The sequence below is a fragment of the Elgaria multicarinata genome, chromosome 9 (assembly GCF_023053635.1).
Source record: "Elgaria multicarinata webbii isolate HBS135686 ecotype San Diego chromosome 9, rElgMul1.1.pri, whole genome shotgun sequence".
In the NCBI taxonomy this organism is placed as follows: Eukaryota; Metazoa; Chordata; class Lepidosauria; order Squamata; family Anguidae; genus Elgaria; species Elgaria multicarinata.
In genome coordinates, this window is record NC_086179.1 from 1,263,203 (window position 1) to 1,281,769 (window position 18,567).

Sequence of the window (18,567 nt, forward strand, 5' to 3'; positions counted from 1 at the left end):
TGCAATTATTGATATGCCACTTTTCAGGATACAAATCCTACAAAGGCTAATGACAAGTAAAATAAAAATAATAAAAGTGCCATAAACTCTACTAACATACTTTTTAAAAAGCTCATCAGTTTCCTTCCCACAGGGCAGTTGTTGAGGGATGGCCCTGGGGGCCGGAGGAGTCCAGCTGGGACAGGCGCAGGGGCCTGGCGGGATCCTTATCTGCCTCCGTCTCTGCTGGAATCCTTCCCGCAGGCAGCTGATGGCAGATGACCCCTGCATGTGCGTCTGGAGGGAGGGGGGGATCCAGCTGCGACAGGCACAGAGGACCTTCTCTCCCTCCTTCTCTCTCCCTTCTAAATGTTCACAATGACAGAATACAACTGCACTTCACAAGCACATCTCTTGTGATAGGACATTTTAAGCTCTGAGATGAGCCTTCACCATTTCCCATTGCAAACAACACTCACAGCCTTTGGAACAGGCAGTTCCTGAGACCGGCAAGATCTATGCTGGGGGTGGGCGGTGGGGGTTGTCACCTGCTTTAGAGGAGGCAGGGAGAAGCTGTAGCTCTCCTGACATTGTTGGACAACACCTTCCACCATCCTTGACCATTGGCTATGCTAGCTGAGGCTGATGGAACTTGGAGTCAAACATCCGGAGGGGCACAGATTTCCCAGCACTGCCTTAAAGAGCTATTGTCTCAGTCACAGGACAGGACCACATTGGGCTGAGTCAGTGGTGTGGAGCCTGTAGACTTTGAGATGTTAGGAACATGGGAAGCTGCCTTAGACTGAGTCAGTAGGGTGACCCTATGGAAAGGAGAACTGGGCTCCTGTATCTTTAACAGTTGTGTAGAAAAGGGAATCTCAGCAGGTGGAATTCCCTCTTCATCACAACAGTTAAAGCTGCTAAAGTATAGCTAGGCTGACCAGATACAAAAGAGGGCAGGGCTCCTGCCCCTTTCCATAGGGTCATCCTAGAGTCAGACCATGGCTCCATCGCTCCCAGTATTGACGGGCAGCGATGGCTCTCCGGAGTGTCAAGGAGGAAGCGTTCCTCATCCTACCTGGAGAAGACGGGGATCAAAGCCAGGACCTTCTGCGTGCAAAGCCTGTGCTCTGTCACGCTGAGCTACGGCCCCCTCCCATTGACATTGTCACCCTACCTTTAAAGGCCTAATAATAAGGCCTGGCTTGGGACAGAGGTAAAGATGTCTGAAATGATTAGTGTGTGAAGCAGTTGGAGTACTTCCAGAAAGCGCTGGACAAATAAACCTGAAGAGCCACTACAGAACAAAGAAGGAGGAAGGAGGAAGCGTCCAAGAATGAGGAAGGACCACGTGGCCAGGGCTGGATCAAGGCCAGCATGGGCCCTGGGGCTAGCCGTCTGAGGCAGCCCTCCTATGCTGCCCCCAGTACTGAACTTACATACAACATTTGTGCTTCACAAACAGTCAAAGGAAGCAATTCATGTACAACGATTATGCAAAAACATCTTCATTATGTATATTAGTGGAAAACGTCCATGCTTTTCTGGAAGAAAAAGACTCAAATTTTGTCCATGGCAGAGAACTCAAATACAAAGACAAGCTTCCTCCTTTACAGAATGCAGCACAGAAGCACAGAAAACAGAAACACGCACCGAACCTGTCTCACATGCACTCACTTAAGAGGGACACACACACACTGACTCCCTGCGTCATTCAGACCCGACAGGATGGACATGGCACATTTATTTATTTATTTATTTATTTCATTTCTATACCGCCCAATAGCTGAAGCTCCAGAGCCTGCCCCAGGATGTTTTGCTAGCTGAGCCTGATGGAACTTGGAGTCAAACATCATCTGGACAGCCACAGGTTTTCCAGCGCTACCTTAGAAAGCTGTTGTCAGTCAGAGCGGAAGGCCGCATTGGGCCGTGTCAGTGGTATGGAGCCTCTAGACCTCCAGATGTTGTAGGACTCCAGCTCCCATCAGCCAGCTGTTGATGGAAGTTGTAGACCAGGATCTGGGAGACCACAGGGCCCTGTCCCTGTGCTAGGTGGAACTCAACTGAAGCAGACCATTAATACGCTCATAGCCTACTACAATGGCAGAAATACCAATAAGCAGAAGTCCTCCTGTTTGAGGAAAGGGGCATTTGAGGATACTACCCAATTCATCATGCAGAGTTATGCCAGGGAAAGACTTTAGGGCTGGGGGGAAGGCTCTTTTTTTTTTTTTAGTATGCTGAATCATGAAACGTTCTTATAGTTAAACTATGGAATTCACTATCACGCAAGATGTAGTGATGGCCACCATTTTGGATGGCTTTAAAAGGGGGTTGGATAAATTCCTGGAGGAGAAGGCTATCAATGGCTACTAGTCCTGATGGCTATGGGCTACCTCAAGTATCAGAGGCAATATGCCTATATACACCGGTTGCTGAGGAATGTGTGTGGGAGGGTGCTGTTGCACCGTGGCCTGCTTTGTTAGTCCCTGGTCGACAGCTGGTTGGCCACTGTGTGAACAGAGTGCTGGACTAGATGGACCCTCCGTCTGATGATCCAACCTCAGGGTTCTTCTGATGCTCTTATGCAATGATTTGCAGTCTCTTTTCTTGCCGGGATAAACATGCCACTTTGAAGACTGTCCTTTTTGTGTTAGCTGCCCAGAAGATCAGGAGAAAAGATGTACAACATGTCCTTTGCCATGACGCCCAGCTGTATGAGAGAAAGTTTGGGCTCGCAAGCAATTCTGTGCAAGGAATGACATCCTTTTTGGATCTGCATATTTTGTTTGTTTGAGTGATATATGTTAACTGAGCAGGGAGATATCGCTATTTAGGCTTTTTTCTCAGATTGTCCTTTAATATGACCTGCCCATCATTGTGACACATTGTGGAAAGTTTTTCCTGACAGCCTGTGGCTTGAAACAAATAAATGGATGGATTGCGTAAAACACTGAGAAGTAACAGCAGTTTGCATCAAGACGTTTGGAATTTGCGTTGGTTTTTTTTAAAAAAGAATAGCCCGCTTTTGTGCTGGCTGAGGCAGCAGGCTGCCCAGACATGGTGAAAGGAGGAGGATATGAGGAGGGGTTGCATGGCTGGTATTATGTCCCAGCCACTGGGAACCTGCATCCCCCCTTCGCCCCCAGCACCACCTGTAATCTCCAGACTCTGCCTTTGATCCCTCTGATAAAAGGGATCCAACCCACCTGCTGGGTGGGACAAAAAACAACCACCCAATCTCTCTTTGCCTGGGAGGGTCACATCAGCCACCTGACTTACAATCTCTCCTCCTCCAAGATCAGAATCTCTTCAGTGGGACCTATAAAAATAGGGGAATCTGCCAGTTTCCTGCACTGGCTGACCTGGAATTGCATCCTTTTGGACAGAGGCAGACAGGTGAGTTGCTCCATCCTGCCTCCTTTGACTTTATGGTAGTGCTGCAAGCTTCAGGGAGTTAATCAATGGAATTTGCCAAATCGAGGTGTTTTTTTAAAGAAAAGTTTTTATTGTTTTACAAAGCAGGGCCCTTAGAGGAATGTTGCTTAGTCTTTGGGAACAAGCCCTGCATAGGCCAGAGAAGCTCACTGAAAGGAAGTGCCGCATTTACAGCCCTGTTGGTGCCTTGCCAAAAAGGGCTCTCGCACAGCACTGCAGAGATCTTGTGTTGAAGCCACACACCGTCCTTAATTCTGCCAAAATTAGGAAGTTGCTGTGTTTAAAGTCTTGGCTGAAGAACACTGACTGGCTGGCAGAACAGAAGAGCGTAAGCCCAGTCCACGAAGTTCGTCTCAAGAACAGTTAAAATCCATGACCTCGGAGACTCAGAGCTCATGGCTGTTTTCACAAATGCAGTCATGAAAATGCATCTTTGTTCTACTGGGAATGCATTCCAGTAGCCTTTGCTTGGGAAAAACAAAGGCAAAGCAAACTGGTCCCTTTTATTCAGGAGCAGCGTGTAAATGCAGATAGATGCTTTTAATGTTTTGATTAGCCAGTTAAAAGCCAGGTAGGTGGCAGAGTGTGGACAAGTTTTAATCAGTTAACAGTGCCCCCCGTTTTTTTTACATTTAGCTGAGAAGCTCCTTTGGGCAGAAGCAGTGTGGCGTAGAGGTTGGTTAGAGTGCTGGGCTGGGACTGGGGAGGCCTGAGTTCTAGTCCCCAATCAGCCATGAAGCTCACTGGGTGACTATGGACCAGTCACTGACTCCCAGCCTAACCTACATCACAGGGTTGCTGTGAGGATAAAAAGGCATGAGGCCCATGCAAGCCACATTGGGCTCCTTGGAGGGAAAGGAAGGATACAAATGTAATGAATAATAAATAAATAATATCATCCTCTTAGCATAATATTATAACTGGTCCATATCAGCCAGTGGTTGAAAAACAGGGGAAAGTGGGTTTAACTCCAGATGCAGCAGCACAGCAGCAGCCTGGATCAGCCACCATTTGCCACCATGGGTCAAGAGATAGGTTGCTCAGACATCTTTGGCCTATGGCCATCCCCGGGGGCTTTGCCAGAAAGAGCCATCTTAGCCGCTTCCTGTAAGGCATTCAAACTGGAGCATCATAGATGTTGCTGTGGACATAAGAGCATCAGAAGAGCCCTGAGGCTGGATCAGACTGAGGGTCCATCTAGTCCAATGCTCTGCTCATACAGTGGCCCAGGGACCCACAAGCAGGACATGGTGCAACAGCACCCTCCTGCCCATGTTCCTCAGCAACTGGTGCACACAGGCTTACTGCCTTGAATGCTGGAGGTAGCACAGAGCCATCAGGGCTAGTAGCCTTCTTGGACAAGTGCTGAGCCAACCCAAATAGCATAGGCTAGAAGCACAAATGAGCTCTGTGATGGGTTCCACTTCCAGTTTTCCAGCTGGGCTTGGAGAAAAGGGATCTTAGGCACACGCCACACGCCAGGTTCATTCAGGAGTGCCAAGGCTTCTTTCCACACATTCTGCTTCTAGCAGTTAGTTGGTAAGAACGGACCAGAAAGGGTGAGAAGGAACTCTTCCCAGGTCCTCTCCCATCATGGTTTCTCTGTCTGTTGCTCTCTTTCCAGAGCTGAAAAAATCAAGAAGATGGGTCTGATGGCCTGTTTCAGCATTGGGCTCCTCGGATGCCTGGTGGGTGGACCCTTCCTGGGCGGTGAGTCCTCTCTCTCTCATTCTCTCTCTCTCTCCCATACCTACAACAAACACACACACACACACACACACACCTGCAAGCTCAAGCGGAAGGGACCATCCCAGGCCACTGACGAGGATGCCCCTTGAATCTGCAGTGCAAATCCTGTGCTGCATCCTCAGTAGGAATGGAGAAAGAGTGGGAGCCTCAGCGCTCTACCCAGGGGTATAGGGGAGAGAAACGCCCCTGCCGCTCCTCTCTTGTTGCGGGAGGCTGTGAAGGTCCGTGAAGGCTCCTCTCCTTCCCTCCCTCTCAAGACTTGTTGTCCAAACAGGAGTCCACGCTGACAAAGGCTGCCCTCAGAACTGGCTCGGCTACAACGGACGCTGCTACGGCTACTTCCCCCAGGAGGTGACCTGGCAACAGGCGGAGGTGAGTGGCAGAGAATGGGGCCCGTGAGACAGGGCAGAGTGTGGCGGTTGGTTGGTTGGTGCGTGGGTGGCTGGGTGGGTGGGCACCCTCAGCAACTAAGGTGAGTGGCCCTGAAGAAGTTTCATTGCGCCCCATAGCGCCCGTGCGCGCCCGCACACACACGCAGCTGCCCCCTAGCACAACCCCCGCACTGCCCACAGAACACCCCCCCACACACACACTCCGCTCCACCACATCCCTTTTCTCTGGACACAGACTTCCTGCCTGCTCTGGTGCTGGGATTGTTTTGGGGAGCGCGAGGGGCGGGGGGAGCCGGGTCCACCATGCCCCCCTCCCCTGTCCTTGGGTTTGAGGTCTACTTGACAGCAGCTCCCTGGGGACGTGCACTGCTGCTGGGAGGCAGCCCAAAGGCGTGGATCCAGCTGGCCACGGGAGGAGTTCCTGCGCTGTGTTGCTGCTGTTGTTGCGCTGCGCCTCTACTTCCCTGAGAAGTGAGACCGCGCGAACCAGGGCTGGCTTCCCTTGGGAGAGGGCGCCTTCCCTTGGGAGCCTCCAAGCTTTTCATCACGACGATTCATTTGCCAACGTGCAAATGGAGCATGAAAGGGGAGAAGAAGCAGGCGTGCCTGCTGCAGGCAGCTCCGGAAAGTGTCGTGCAGCAGGGCTTTGCAGGACCCGAGGGGAGCAAACCTGGCTGTTTCTTCACACGCCTTGCGCCGACCCTGCCCTTCGCTGCGGCTCTTTCACTCTCCCTGACGGCTGTCTCAGACGCAAAGAAAGAAAGAAAGAAAGAAAGAAAGGAAGGAAGGAAGGAAGGAAGGAAGGAAGGAAGGAAGGAAGGAAGAAAGAGGGCCAACTCTCTTGCCACCACCCAGGCCTGAACAGCTCTTGGAGTTGACGGCTTGCTAAAGCACCTTACAGAGTAGATTTAAAAAGATTCCTTGCGGAGTCCTCTGACTTTTCTTTTCTTTTTTCAGTTCTGCTCTTAGAGACCAGTTTCAGCTGTACTCTTGTTCTTTCTCTTTCCTTTCAAATTCAAGGGATAAGTGTAGCACACGTACAGACTAGCTGTTTTAGTTTAGATATTTTAATAAATTAGCAAGAGTTTTCTGTGGGCTTCATCCCACTTCATCGGATGCTTTAAGTGGGCCCGGAGGCTTTGAGACTGGTCCGTCTGCAGCAAGTCTTGCATTCTATGAAAGCAAAAGTGCACCAAGAGTCTTTATAATGTGCACAGAAACTGGAGTCCCCAGCGAGTCCCTGCTTAACACATTCCCATTTCTTATTCACCTCTTGTTCTGCAATCTTATGTCCGGAAGCGAACCCTTGATTTCAATTCCTCTAGAACGGCTGCCCTGAGATCCCTGCTGGTGTGTCCAGGGGGGTTGAAGGGGCCGCCCACAGGCCTATTCATGCTCTTAGGCTTGCTTTCTGCCCATTTAATTTTTGCCTTAAAGATAGGCCTGTGTGGCTGCTAAGGGGCTTTTGGACACTTGGTTTAAGAGATCCCAATACACAGCATTCGATGAAGCGCAGGTATATTTGCCCTGGATGCAGTGCGGAGCCCCATTGGGCCCACTTACACGATCACTCATGAGAGAACTCTTCAAATACTTGAAAGGTTGTCACACAGAGGAGGGCCAGGATCTCTTCTCGATCCTCCCAGAGTGCAGGACATTGAATAACGGGCTCAAGTTAAAGGAAGCCAGATTCCAGCTGGACATCAGGAAAAACTTCCTGACTGTTAGAGCAGTGCGACAATGGAACCAGTGACCTAGGGAGGTGGTGGGCTCTCCCACACTAGAGGCCTTCAAGGGGCAGCTGGACAACCCTCTGTCAGGGATGCTTTAGGGTGGATTCCTGCATTGAGCAGGGGGTTGGACTAGATGGCCTTGTAGGCACCTTCCAACTCTACCATTCTATGATTCTAGTAAGGAGCACAGTTGGCTTCTAGGTTTATTGCAAGGTCTGGTTCCTTGCGCTGAGTCTGGTGATGAAGTTTTGCCCCTGCTCAACAATTGGTCCAGGTGAGGGTGCTGCCTCTAAGCTATTTTCCTTCATTTCTTCTTTGCTGCTAAGGGAGCTTGGAGGCAGGGGCATGACGGCCTCCTCTGGAATCCACTGCCTGAAGCCAGGGCTTCCCACTGCTTCATTGCTCTGGCAGGCCCTGCAGCCTTACCCTGTCAGTGGCGCTTCAGCTTCTATTCCACCATCTGTAAAATGGGGGCAATAGCGGCATAGCCCAGAGAATCATATCCTCGATATAGATCAAAGGCCAACAGAAGCCTCAAGCCCATCAGGGCGAGGCCTCTTCCTTGAGCCCATCATCCTCTGCCTTTTCTCCCCTACTCCAGAGCATAGCTGGCCCACACATTTCTAGCCGCCAGGCCCCAAAATCTGGGCTTCCCCACACCCCTTCCTCACATCTCTGAGCCTCTCTTGTGCTGCTCGCAGTGGTGGCTCTTATAGAATCATAGAATCATAGAATAGCAGAGTTGGAAGGGGCCTACAAGGCCATCGAGTCCAACCCCCTGCTCAATGCAGGAATCCACCCTAAAGCATCCCTGACAGATGGTTGTCCAGCTGCCTCTTGAAGGCCTCTAGTATGGGAGAGCCCACAACCTCCCTAGGTAGCTGATTCCACCGTCGCACTGCTCTAACAGTCAGGAAGTTTTTCCTGATGTCCAGCCGGAATCTGGCTTCCTTTAACTTGAGCCCGTTATTCCATGTCCTGCACTCCGTGTCAGATGTCCAGGAGTCAAAGGACACGGGAGCCTCCCCACCACCACCCCAGCACCACTTCTGTTGCCCCTCCTTCTCTGTATCTAATACCATTAAGGGACCCCAGGGCAGGGACAGAGGTGGGGCTTGGGGCTGCTGTCCCTGTGAGATTAGGGGCAAGCCCCCCGGGTCAGGGTCCACATGGCCCAGGAAGCACTCTTGAGCCGTGCCTTTCTGCATCTTTTCCTGACTCCTCCTCCTCCTCCCGATAGCACTGGGGGACAATGAGAGAGGCTGGGTGGGTGGATTTATCTTAACGTTAACCAGGGGCATGAACCCACTTACCACCCTTCAGATGCAATTAGGATAAGGGCAACCCAGAATGTCTCATCAGTCACGTTTTAGAAAAGTACCTAAAATGCACCAAACAATGAAGAGTCTTGTGGCCTTTTGTTGTTTTTGCTGCAACTGACTAACACCACACAGCTCTTGAGAAATTGTTAAAATGCACCAACTACTGTACCAAAACAGAGAGACCGGTGGGTGGAGGGTAGAGAGGGGCAGGAGAGGAGAGACGCCCACAGACAGTGAGGGAGCAGCACCAGGGCTCACGGGGATGCAGAGGCACTTTTTTTATGCGCAGGGACACTGACATCATCGGCCACCCCCCTGCCAGGATTCCCTGACCCCTCCGGACTTAGCTGCAATCCTCATTTCCCCCAGCAGCACCCCCTTTCGTCCCCTGTTGCAATGCAGAGTGTTTTGCCATGACGTGGTCTTGAAAGGTCATATTATTCGAGGAGAAAAATAATACCCCCTTCTCCAACTTATTATACAAAGGGAAATGGAAGGGAAAAAGTTCAGTGGGAAGAAGACGAACGTCATGGCTAAAGGATTTGAGGGAAATGGCACAGCTGGACTTCTATGCAATTATTTAGAGCGTCAAAAACAAAAATAGTTGTAATGTTAGTGAACCTCCGATAGGAGAAGGCGGCCTTGAAAGGGCAATGCAGACCCCCCCCCCCCGTTGGCTTTACAGAAGACCTGCTCCTGGGGGGGGGGGGGGCTAAGAGCTAGAATTACCCCGTTGATGCCAATCCACACACCAGCCTGGGTTTTGGGACTCCCCTCAGGGGTGTGGCTCTGTGGACTGTCGTCTGCACTTCAGGGTTGGCCCCGGGGCCCCACTGCCTGCAGAGCCATTGCTCCAGATGTCTTGAGAAAGCAGCCAAGCAGCCCGTGGGGGCAAAAGGGGAACCCGAGGCCGGTAGGCAAGCGATCAGGAAGGGGGGGCAGAGGGTGTCCCCTCTCCTGGTGGCCTGAGGGGGGGGTGTGAAGCAAAGGTCGTATTCCACTTTGCAAAGTTCGGCAGGCTCCTTAAACTCTACCAAGGGCCATTTCCTGCAGGGGCACGTTTCCTTGAAGGGAAAACTGGGGATTGACACAGGGGGCCTTTTAGGAGTGGGGGGAGAGTTGGCAACACCACAAAAGCTGCATCCATCTTCCACGCATAGCTTGAAAGGATGTGTTCTTTCCTCCCCACCCCCACCCCCACCCCACCTAGAGACGATGCCAGCAGAGCGGGGGCCACCTGGCCTCCATCCTGAACGTCAACGAACACAAGGCCATCGCCCGCTTCCTGCGCCAGTCCCAGGGCGATGATGATGAAGACGTCTGGCTGGGGCTCTCTATCAAAGTGAGTGCCCCTTCCCCCGGGCTTTGGGGCAGGCTTCCCAGGCCACTCTTGCCTACCACCCCATGCAGCTGTTGCATCAAAGGGGTCTTGACCCTCCCCCCCGTCCATGTTTCCTCATTCCGTGGCCTCATCCCGTGGCCTGCACGGCCTCCCAAGGGGCACCAGCCTCCACCATGAGTGGCCAGCTGGGAGCGGAACAGGGGCCGGCTCCTTGGTGGGGTCCAGGCTGGGAGACTCCCCTCCCGCTCCGTGCTCCTGGCCTGTGCCAGTTGCCGCATGCTCTTCTCTTGCACGCTTAGAACCGCAAATGGGCCTGGGTGGATGGCAGCCCTGTGGAATACACCGCGTGGGAAGAGTACGAGAGCTACGATGACCTGGACGACGAGCACTGCGCTCAACTGGAGGACTCCTCCGGTGAGTAAGGGCCCCCAGCAAATTCCACTGTGGAGACAAAAGGCTTCGACAGGCAGCCCTGTCCTGGACACAGTGGACTGCCACAGAACTTTCACACGTGGCTAATCAGTGGAACTCACTGCCACAGGCGGATGTGATCAGAATTTACATGACCAGAGAAGCTACCATTCCTCCCCTCGTGAGGACAAGTGCGTTTGTATTATTTAGGCAAGTTTCACACACAAAGTGAGCCTGTCGCAGGACCGGCGAGAAATAAGAGGCACAGGCCTCGGAGGCGGCCAGTTTTCCTGTTGGGTCACAAAAGTCCGTCTGGAGGTACAACCACTCCCTGTCCCCTTGACAAGGTTAATGCCCTTTTGACCAGCGCACGGCAGCCACAAATTCAACCAGTGCACTTTACCTCCATGGAAATGCTGGAAAGGTTCGCCGTTTGACTTTCTGCCTGCCATGTTGCTGCAAAAGACACAAGAACTTTGCTGGAGGGGGGAAATGGCAGCCCCAGAGCCAGAGCCTGTGAGATCTCTCCCACACCTGCTCTGCAGTCATCAGGGTGAGAAAAGTGCTTTAGCGGTCATAGAATCATAGAATAGTAGAGTTGGAAGGGGCCTACAAGGCCATCGAATCCAACCCCCTCCTCAATGCAGGAATCTACTCTAAAGCATCCCTGACAGGTGGTTGTCCAGCTGCCTCTTGAAGGCCTCTAGGGTGGGAGAGCCCATAACCTCCCTAGGTAACTGGTTCCATTGTCGTACTGCTCTAACAGTCAGGAAGTTTTTCCTGGTGTCCAGCTGGAATCTGGCTTCCTGTAACTTGAGCCCGCCACTTCAGCAAAGGACTGTTTGTTCCCAGGGCAAGACGCTCAGCCTCCGCTGCAGTGCCCATGAGAACGGAAGAGCCATTGGCCTGGTCCACCTCAGACATCTGGTTGTCCACAACAAGAACAGAATGCTGGGCTTTGTCTCTGTTGCTGCAGCGGCCAACCAGATACCTCTGCAGGACCTGAGGGGGGCAATAGCCCCCTCCCATTCATGACCCCCCACCTGGCCTACAGAGGCCTGCTGCCACTGCACCTGGGGACAATATGTGTCCGTTGTGACCAGTAGCCATGGTCAGCCTCCTCCGTGAATGGGCCTCATCCCCATTCAAAGGCATCCATGTCAGTGGCCCTGAGCTCATCCTGTGGCAGGGAAGTCTATGGGTCCATTACGTATGACCAGATACAAAAGGAGGGCAGGGCTCCTACAGCTTTAGCTGTTGCGATGAATGGAGTATTTCACCAGGTGCTGCATGCATACAAATGACACCTGCTGAGGTTCCCTTTTCTAGACAGCTGTTAAAGATACAGGAGCCTGGTCCTCCTTTCCATAGGGTCACCCATCCTGTAAAACATTGTTAGGAGGGTCTTAAAGGGCAAAGTAGAGGAGAAATGGCCGCCCTGGGCAGCAGTGCCACCTCCTGAACCGTCGTTCAGTTCCAGGGCTGACTCTACTTCTCTTTCCAGGATTCATGCAGTGGGATAATGAGTCCTGCTTTGACAAGAACCCCTTCCTCTGCAAGGTGTAGGCAAGGCACACGGTGGCCAGGAACCCGTCGGTGGAGGCCACGCTCTGCCTGCTCTGGGTGGCTGCCCAGAGGCCTCGGACCCAACGCCCCAGCCGCAAAGTCCTCGCTGGTCTTCTCTCGTGGAGCAGCCCCCCTTCACCCCTCCCCCTCACTTGCTCTGCCTCCCCGTCATATGAAACCCCCAATAAATGTGTCCGGAACACGCTGTTGTCTTCTGTGCTGCTGCTGCTGCTGCATATTGAAGCTTAGGGCTCAAACTCTTTGTTGCTCCAGAGAGCTCCGGCTATTGGGCGGTACAGAAATGTAATAAATAAATAAATAAATATGCAAAGTCTCCTGGGTGCCCCCCCTCCCTCCCTGGCTTCCCAGCAGGGCCGTGTCTTGATGGCATCGCACTGGTGCTGTGAGCCCTTGAACCTGCGTATTGCACACCTTTGCATTATCCCCACAGCAAGGAGTGAAAGTGCGGGTTTTCCACTGGTGCCAGCCTGGTTCCAGTCCTACTTGGATGGAAGGGCTCAGGTGGTTACCGTGGGCACCTGTACATCTACCCCCACAGCCCTCCCCTGTAGAGTTCCACGGGGTTCCATCCTCTCACCTTTCATGTTCAATGTATATGTGAGGCCACTGGCAGAGTTAATTGGAGCCCATGGGCTGAGGTACCATGTGTATGATACCCAGCTTTACATCTCGGTGGGGTCTGACCTCGGAGAGGCAGTTGCTACTCTGTCTTGGTGCCTGGCGGAGATCTGGAACTGGATGCCTAGGAGTAAACTAAAGCTTAACCCGGAGAAGACTGAGCTGATGGTGATTGGCCGAGGTCAGCGGCAGGCAGATTTGAGGCAGGAGCTCGTAGATCTGCCTATTTCAGGAATCCGACCAAGGTTTGTGACTGAGGTGCAGTGGGACCTGCGTGTTATTCTTGACCAATTCCAAACTATGTCCCTAACTATGTCTTCACAGATGGGGGCCGTGGTTCGGAGTTGCTGTTATCGACTCCATGTGCTCCGCCAAGTTCGCCCCTTTCTGTCAGAGGCTGATCTTACTAGCGCAATCCAGGCCCTGGTTCTTTCCAGACTGGACTATTGCAACCTGTTGTATACAGGGCTTCCCTTGAAGCCAATCCAACGCCTACAGGCTGTACAAAATGCAGCAGCCAGGTTGGTCAAGGGGCTCCCAAAGTGGTCTTCTATCACTTTGGTGCTTCAAGAGCTCCCTTGGCTGCCGGTGGCTGCTAGGGTGCGCTATTATTTATTATTATTATTATTTATTTATTACATTTCTATACCGCCCAATAGCCGGAGGTCTTGTTGACCATGTATCAAGCCCTGCATTGCTTGGGTCCTGGATACCTGAGCCTCGCCTTTCTTCTGTGTCTCACCACTGGCAGACTCGCTCTCAGGAGCAGGGTGCCCTGGTGGTCCCCCGCTACAAATTGGAATGTGCTGGGGCCAGGGCTTTTTCAGTGGCTGGCTCCCGGTTATGGAACAATGTGCCCCTGGAGATTCGACAGGCTCCCGCTCTCAATTGCTTCAAACGCCTTTGTAAGGCGTTTTTATTTTCACAGAAGTCTGGGGAGGGGGTGGTTTAAATTGGGGTTGAGGGCTTTTAATGGTTTGAGGGTGAGGGTTTAAATGGAATTGTCTTAATGTGGGTTGAGGGTTTTATTGGAATTGTTTAATATGTTATTGTAAAGCGCCTCGATGCCAGAAATGGTGAGGCGGCGCTATAAAAATTCTTTAAATAAAATCAATAATAAAATAAATCAAACCTCACCAGGAGGAGGGGAAGAAGGGGCCACCACTCCACGTGCCCCGTTCCTCTCCCTGCCAGATTTCCCCCTCATCATCATCATCCCCGGGCAGGTTCTGGGATGGAACAAGGGCCACAGGGTGCCCCCACACTTTTAAAAAAATAACCTTTCCGGCACTGTGCCTATGCACAGCCATGCAATTGCGCATCATTGCATGGGCACCACAGCACGTCCCGCATCCTCCACGTGTTTAAAAAAAACATTTCCGAGTTTCCCCTCTCCATGCTTCTCCACCGTGCGCGTCCTTCTGCCCAAGCCAGAGAAGCACGGAGGTGTTGCAGTGGCCATTCGTCTCACTGGTCCACCCCCTCCTTCCCCCTCCTCCTGTCCAACCGTGGAAACCAATCAGGGATCACCATTGTCCGGGACAAGCCTCTGCTGCAAATCCAGAGCAAGGTGACAGACGGCAAATCATAGAATCATAGTTGAAAGGAGCCTATTAAGCCATCGAGTCCAGCCCCCTTCTCAATGCAGGAATCCACATTAAAGCATCCCTGACAGATACTCGTCCAGCTGCCTCTTGAAGGCCTCTAGCGTGGGAGAGCCCACAACCTCCCTAGGCAACTGGTTCCATTGTCATACTGCTCTAACAGTCAGGAAGTTTTTCCTGATGTCCAGCTGGAATCTGGCTTCCTTTAACTTGAGCCCGTTATTCTGTGTCCTGTAGGAGTGTGCACAGCCCCCCTGCTCTGCCCCACGGGCCGATCCGAAAATTTCGGATCGGCCCGCTCCTCTCTGCGCCGCTCCGCCCATACTCCGCCTCTTCACCGTGGAGCTCCGGCTTTGAATAGGAGCTCCGCAGTGGAGGGGAGTGGTGTCAGGTAAGGCTGGGAGAGGAGGGGGGGGTTACCGAGCCCTGCCGCCGTCACCGCCCGTGCGGCGACGGTGGCAGAGCCCGGTAAGGGACCAGGGGGGAGGGGGGCCTTACCTGCCTCCGTCCGCGGTCCGTCGGGTTCTTCAATTGAGCCCGCGGTTCAGCCAGGAAGTCTAGGCCGGCTCAATTGAAGAACCCGACGGACCGCGGACGGAGGCAGGTAAGGGAGAGGAGGCGGGGGGTTTACTGGGCCCTGCCGCTGTTGCCGCATGGGCGACAGCGGCAGGGGCAGGGCCCGGTAAACCCCACTTACCTTTCCGGCGGAGCTCCGGATCGAGGCAAAGGATCCGCCTTCACCTCGATCCTCTTCGCCACGCTCCGCCGGCCCCCCAATCCTCTTCCCCTCCGCCTTAAGGGGAGGCGAAGCACCCTGCTCCGCTTCTAATTCGCTGGTCCGATTAGAAGCGGAGCACATCCCTAGTGTCCTGCACTCTAGGATGATTGAGCAGAGATCCTGGCCCTCCTCTGTGTGACAACCTTTTAAGTATTTGAAGAGTGCTATCATGTCTCCCCTCCATCTTCTCTTCTCCAGGCTAAACAGGCCCAGTTCTTTCAGTCTCTCCTCATAGGGCTTTGTTTCCAGACCCCTGATCATCCTGGTTGCCCTCCTCTGAACACGCTCCAGCTTGTCTGCGTCCTTCTTGAATTGTGGAGCCCAGAACTGGACGCAGTACTCTAGATGAGGCCTAGCCAGGGCCGAATAGAGAGGAACCAGTACCTCACACGATTTGGAAGCTATACTTCTATTAATGCAGCCCAAAATAGCATTTGCCTTTTTTTGCAGCCATATCGCACTGTTGGCTCCTATTCAGCTTGTGATGTACAATAATTCCAAGATCCTTTTCGCTTGTAGTATTGCTGAGCCAAGTATCCCCCATCTATTTCCTAGGTGTAGAACTTGGCATTTATCCCTATTAAATTTCATTCTGTTGTTTTCAGCCCAGCACTCCAGCCTATCAAGATCACTTAGAAGTTTGTTTCTGTCTTCCAGGGTATTAGCTATCCCACCCAATTTGGTGTCATCTGCAAATTTGATAAGCGTTCCTTGTACCTCCTCGTCCAAATGCATGTCCTCTCTGACAACTCTCCTACTCTGATCTTGGGTGACTTCAATATCCATGTAGATGACCTTCACGATACTGCAGCTCTACGATTTCGCTCCTTATCTTCCTCTTACGATCTTAAGCTCTGGTCTGAAGCTCCCACACATTCCCTTGGACACTGTCTGGATCTTGTCCTCACTCGGAACTGCTCTGTCGTGGACGTTTCTACTGTTGACTTTCCTCTGTCAGATCATCATCTAGTCTCTTTCAATATTACTCACAATCCCCCTCCTCCACGTCCCGCTTCACGCCCTTGTCGTGACCTGCATTCTATCAACTATGAGGCTTTTTCTCAGTCTTTAGCCTCCTCTCTTCCTTCTGTCTTCACAGCCGTCTCCTTGGACTCAGCCGTCTCCTCCTTTAACTCCTCCTTATCTTCAACTCTTGATAATCTTGCTCCATCTACAACTCGGATAGTTCGCCCCTCTCAACCCCAACCGTGGCTCACCTCTTTCCTTCGCTACCTTCGCTCTTGTTCCTGGGCAGCCGAACGCCTGTGGCGTAAGACCAAGGACTGGGCAGACTTTGTCCATTACAAATTTGTTCTCACCTCTTTCTCTTCTGCCATTTCACTGGCCAAACAGCAGCACTACTCAACGTTGATCCAGTCAAATGCCAAGCACCCTCAGCGGCTCTTCGCGTCCTTCAATTCTCTTCTGAAGCCTAATCCACCATCTCTCCCCGCCTCTCTGGCTGCCAATGACTTTGCCTCTTTCTTCAATGCTAAAATCCAAACTATTCGCTCCGATCTGGCCAGCTCTGCTCCGCTTCCAGCTCCTGTCCCTCACCTGTCAGTTCCTCCTGCAACTCTCGCGGCGTTCCCTTCGGTCTCAGCTGATGAACTGTCTAAAATACTGCGCTCGTCGAAGCCTTCCACTTGTTCCCGTGATCCGATTCCCTCTCGCGTCTTTATTAATCTTATCCCCGCTATCCTCCCGTCCTTGCTTCACATCATTAATTCTTCTCTGTCCTCTGGTTCATTTCCTTCTGCTTTTAAACATGCTACAGTCTCTCCCATTCTCAAAAAACCCACTCTTGATCGACTTTCTCTGTCTAACTACCGACCTGTCTCTCTGTTGCCCTTTGTCTCAAAGATCCTGGAACATGTGGTCTACTCTCGTTGTCTTGACTTTCTCTCTAGTAACTCTGCTCTGGATGCCTTTCAATCTGGATTCCGCCCTTTGCATTCCACTGAAACAGCCCTTACCAAGATCACCAATTATCTTCTCACTGCCAAGTCTAAAGGCCATTATTCCGTTCTTATTCTCCTTGATCTAACTGCAGCCTTTGACACGGTTGATCATGATCTTCTTTTAGATTCCCTCCATGACCTTGGACTCTGTGGCTCTGTCTATAACTGGTTCGCCTCCTATCTAGAGGGTCGCTCTTTCAGCGTGTCGGCTAACGGCAGCTCGTCCTCCTCTTTTCCCCTTTCTGTAGGGGTTCCGCAAGGCTCGGTGCTGGGCCCATTGTTGTTTTCTTTATACATGCTGCCCTTGGGTAAGCTTATTCAATCTCATGGCCTCCAATATCACCTGTATGCCGACGATACACAATTATATCTCTCATCTCCGGAACTTTCTCCTGATGTTCACGATCGCATCTCGGCATGTCTCTCAGATATCTCAGCTTGGCTGCTTCATCGTCGTTTGAAACTTAATATGGCAAAAACTGAACTGCTTGTTTTTCCTCCTAAACCTTCTCCTCACCTCTCATTCTCTCTTACTGTCAACGATGTCACGCTTACTCCGGTCAAGGAAGCTCGTAGTCTTGGCTTTATATTTGATTCCTCGCTCTCCTTTATTCCTCATATCGAGGCAGTAGCTAAATCCTGTCGCTTCTTCCTGTATAATATTGCCAGGATTCGACCATTTTTGTCTGTCTCTTCTGCCAAGACTCTCGTTCACGCACTGGTTATCTCTCGGTTGGACTACTGCAACCTTCTTCTCTCTGGCCTTCCTTTGTCTCACATCAGTCCGCTGGTCTCTGTCCACCACTCTGCCGCTAAGATCATCTTCTTGGCCCGCCACTCTGACCATGTCACTCCACTTCTGAAATCTCTTCATTGGCTTCCAATTCACTCCAGAATCCAATATAAACTTCTCCTGCTGACCTTCAAAGCTCTTCACGGTCTAGCTCCTGCCTATCTCTCCTCTCTCATCTCACACTATTGCCCCGCTCGTGCTCTCCGCTCCTCTGATGCCATGCTTCTCGCCTGCCCAAGGACCTCTACTTCCCTTACTCGGCTTCGTCCTTTTTCTTCTGCTGCCCCTTACTCCTGGAACGCTCTTCCAGAACATTTGAGAACTACAAGTTCAACCGCAGCTTTTAAAACTCAGCTAAAAACTTTTCTTTTCCTTATAGCTTTTAAATATTGAGTTTGTTCTGACTCTATACTGTTAGCCTCACCCTACCCTGTGCCTGTTTACACTTCCCTGTGCCTGTTTGCATTCTCCTTCCCTCTTTATTGTTTACTACAACTTTATTAGATTGTAAGCCTATGCGGCAGGGTCTTGCTATTTACTGTGTAATCTGTACAGCACCATGTACACTGATGGTGCTATATAAATAAATAAATAAATAAATAAATAATAATAATAATAATAATGTCGGCGCCTTGCTCACAGCAGAAAGTCCCCCCTCGGAGGGGGGGGGGGAGGAATGCCCTGGGCTGGGTCTGCGATGGCGGCTGCATCATGTAAATGACCTAGCACCACTGTGGATCCATCCTGGGCCTTTCCCCTCATCAAGACAAGCCCCAGAATCCATTTCCTGCGAGAGAAGCTCAACCAGCCCCAGACAGTGGCGGCCTCTGGGCACCTCCACCCCATGGCCGTTTAAGTGG

General features: G+C 51.8%; 1 protein-coding gene across 1 annotated transcript; it reads left to right on the top strand.

Annotated features, from left to right (window-relative positions):
• Positions 1-148: 148 nt before the first annotated feature.
• Positions 149-11,948, top strand: LOC134403926 (struthiocalcin-1-like). Its single transcript, XM_063134470.1, has 6 exons — positions 149-270; positions 5,042-5,127; positions 5,441-5,538; positions 9,824-9,955; positions 10,255-10,369; positions 11,871-11,948. The coding sequence occupies exons 1-6, from the start codon at positions 149-151 to the stop codon at positions 11,930-11,932; spliced, it is 615 nt and encodes a 204-aa protein (XP_062990540.1). The 3' UTR covers positions 11,933-11,948.
• The last annotated feature ends 6,619 nt before the right edge of the window (positions 11,949-18,567 follow it).

What these genes read in the sequence shown, in the direction of transcription:
- LOC134403926 (XM_063134470.1), top strand. Translation starts at nt 149, where the DNA reads ATGGCCCTGGGGGCCGGAGGAGTCCAGCTGGGACAGGCGCAGGGGCCT. An exon ending in ATGGCAGATGACCCCTGCAT is followed by an intron (nt 271 to 5,041) that starts GTGCGTCTGGAG and finishes CTCTCTTTCCAG; the next exon opens with AGCTGAAAAAATCAAGAAGA. An exon ending in GGGTGGACCCTTCCTGGGCG is followed by an intron (nt 5,128 to 5,440) that starts GTGAGTCCTCTC and finishes TTGTCCAAACAG; the next exon opens with GAGTCCACGCTGACAAAGGC.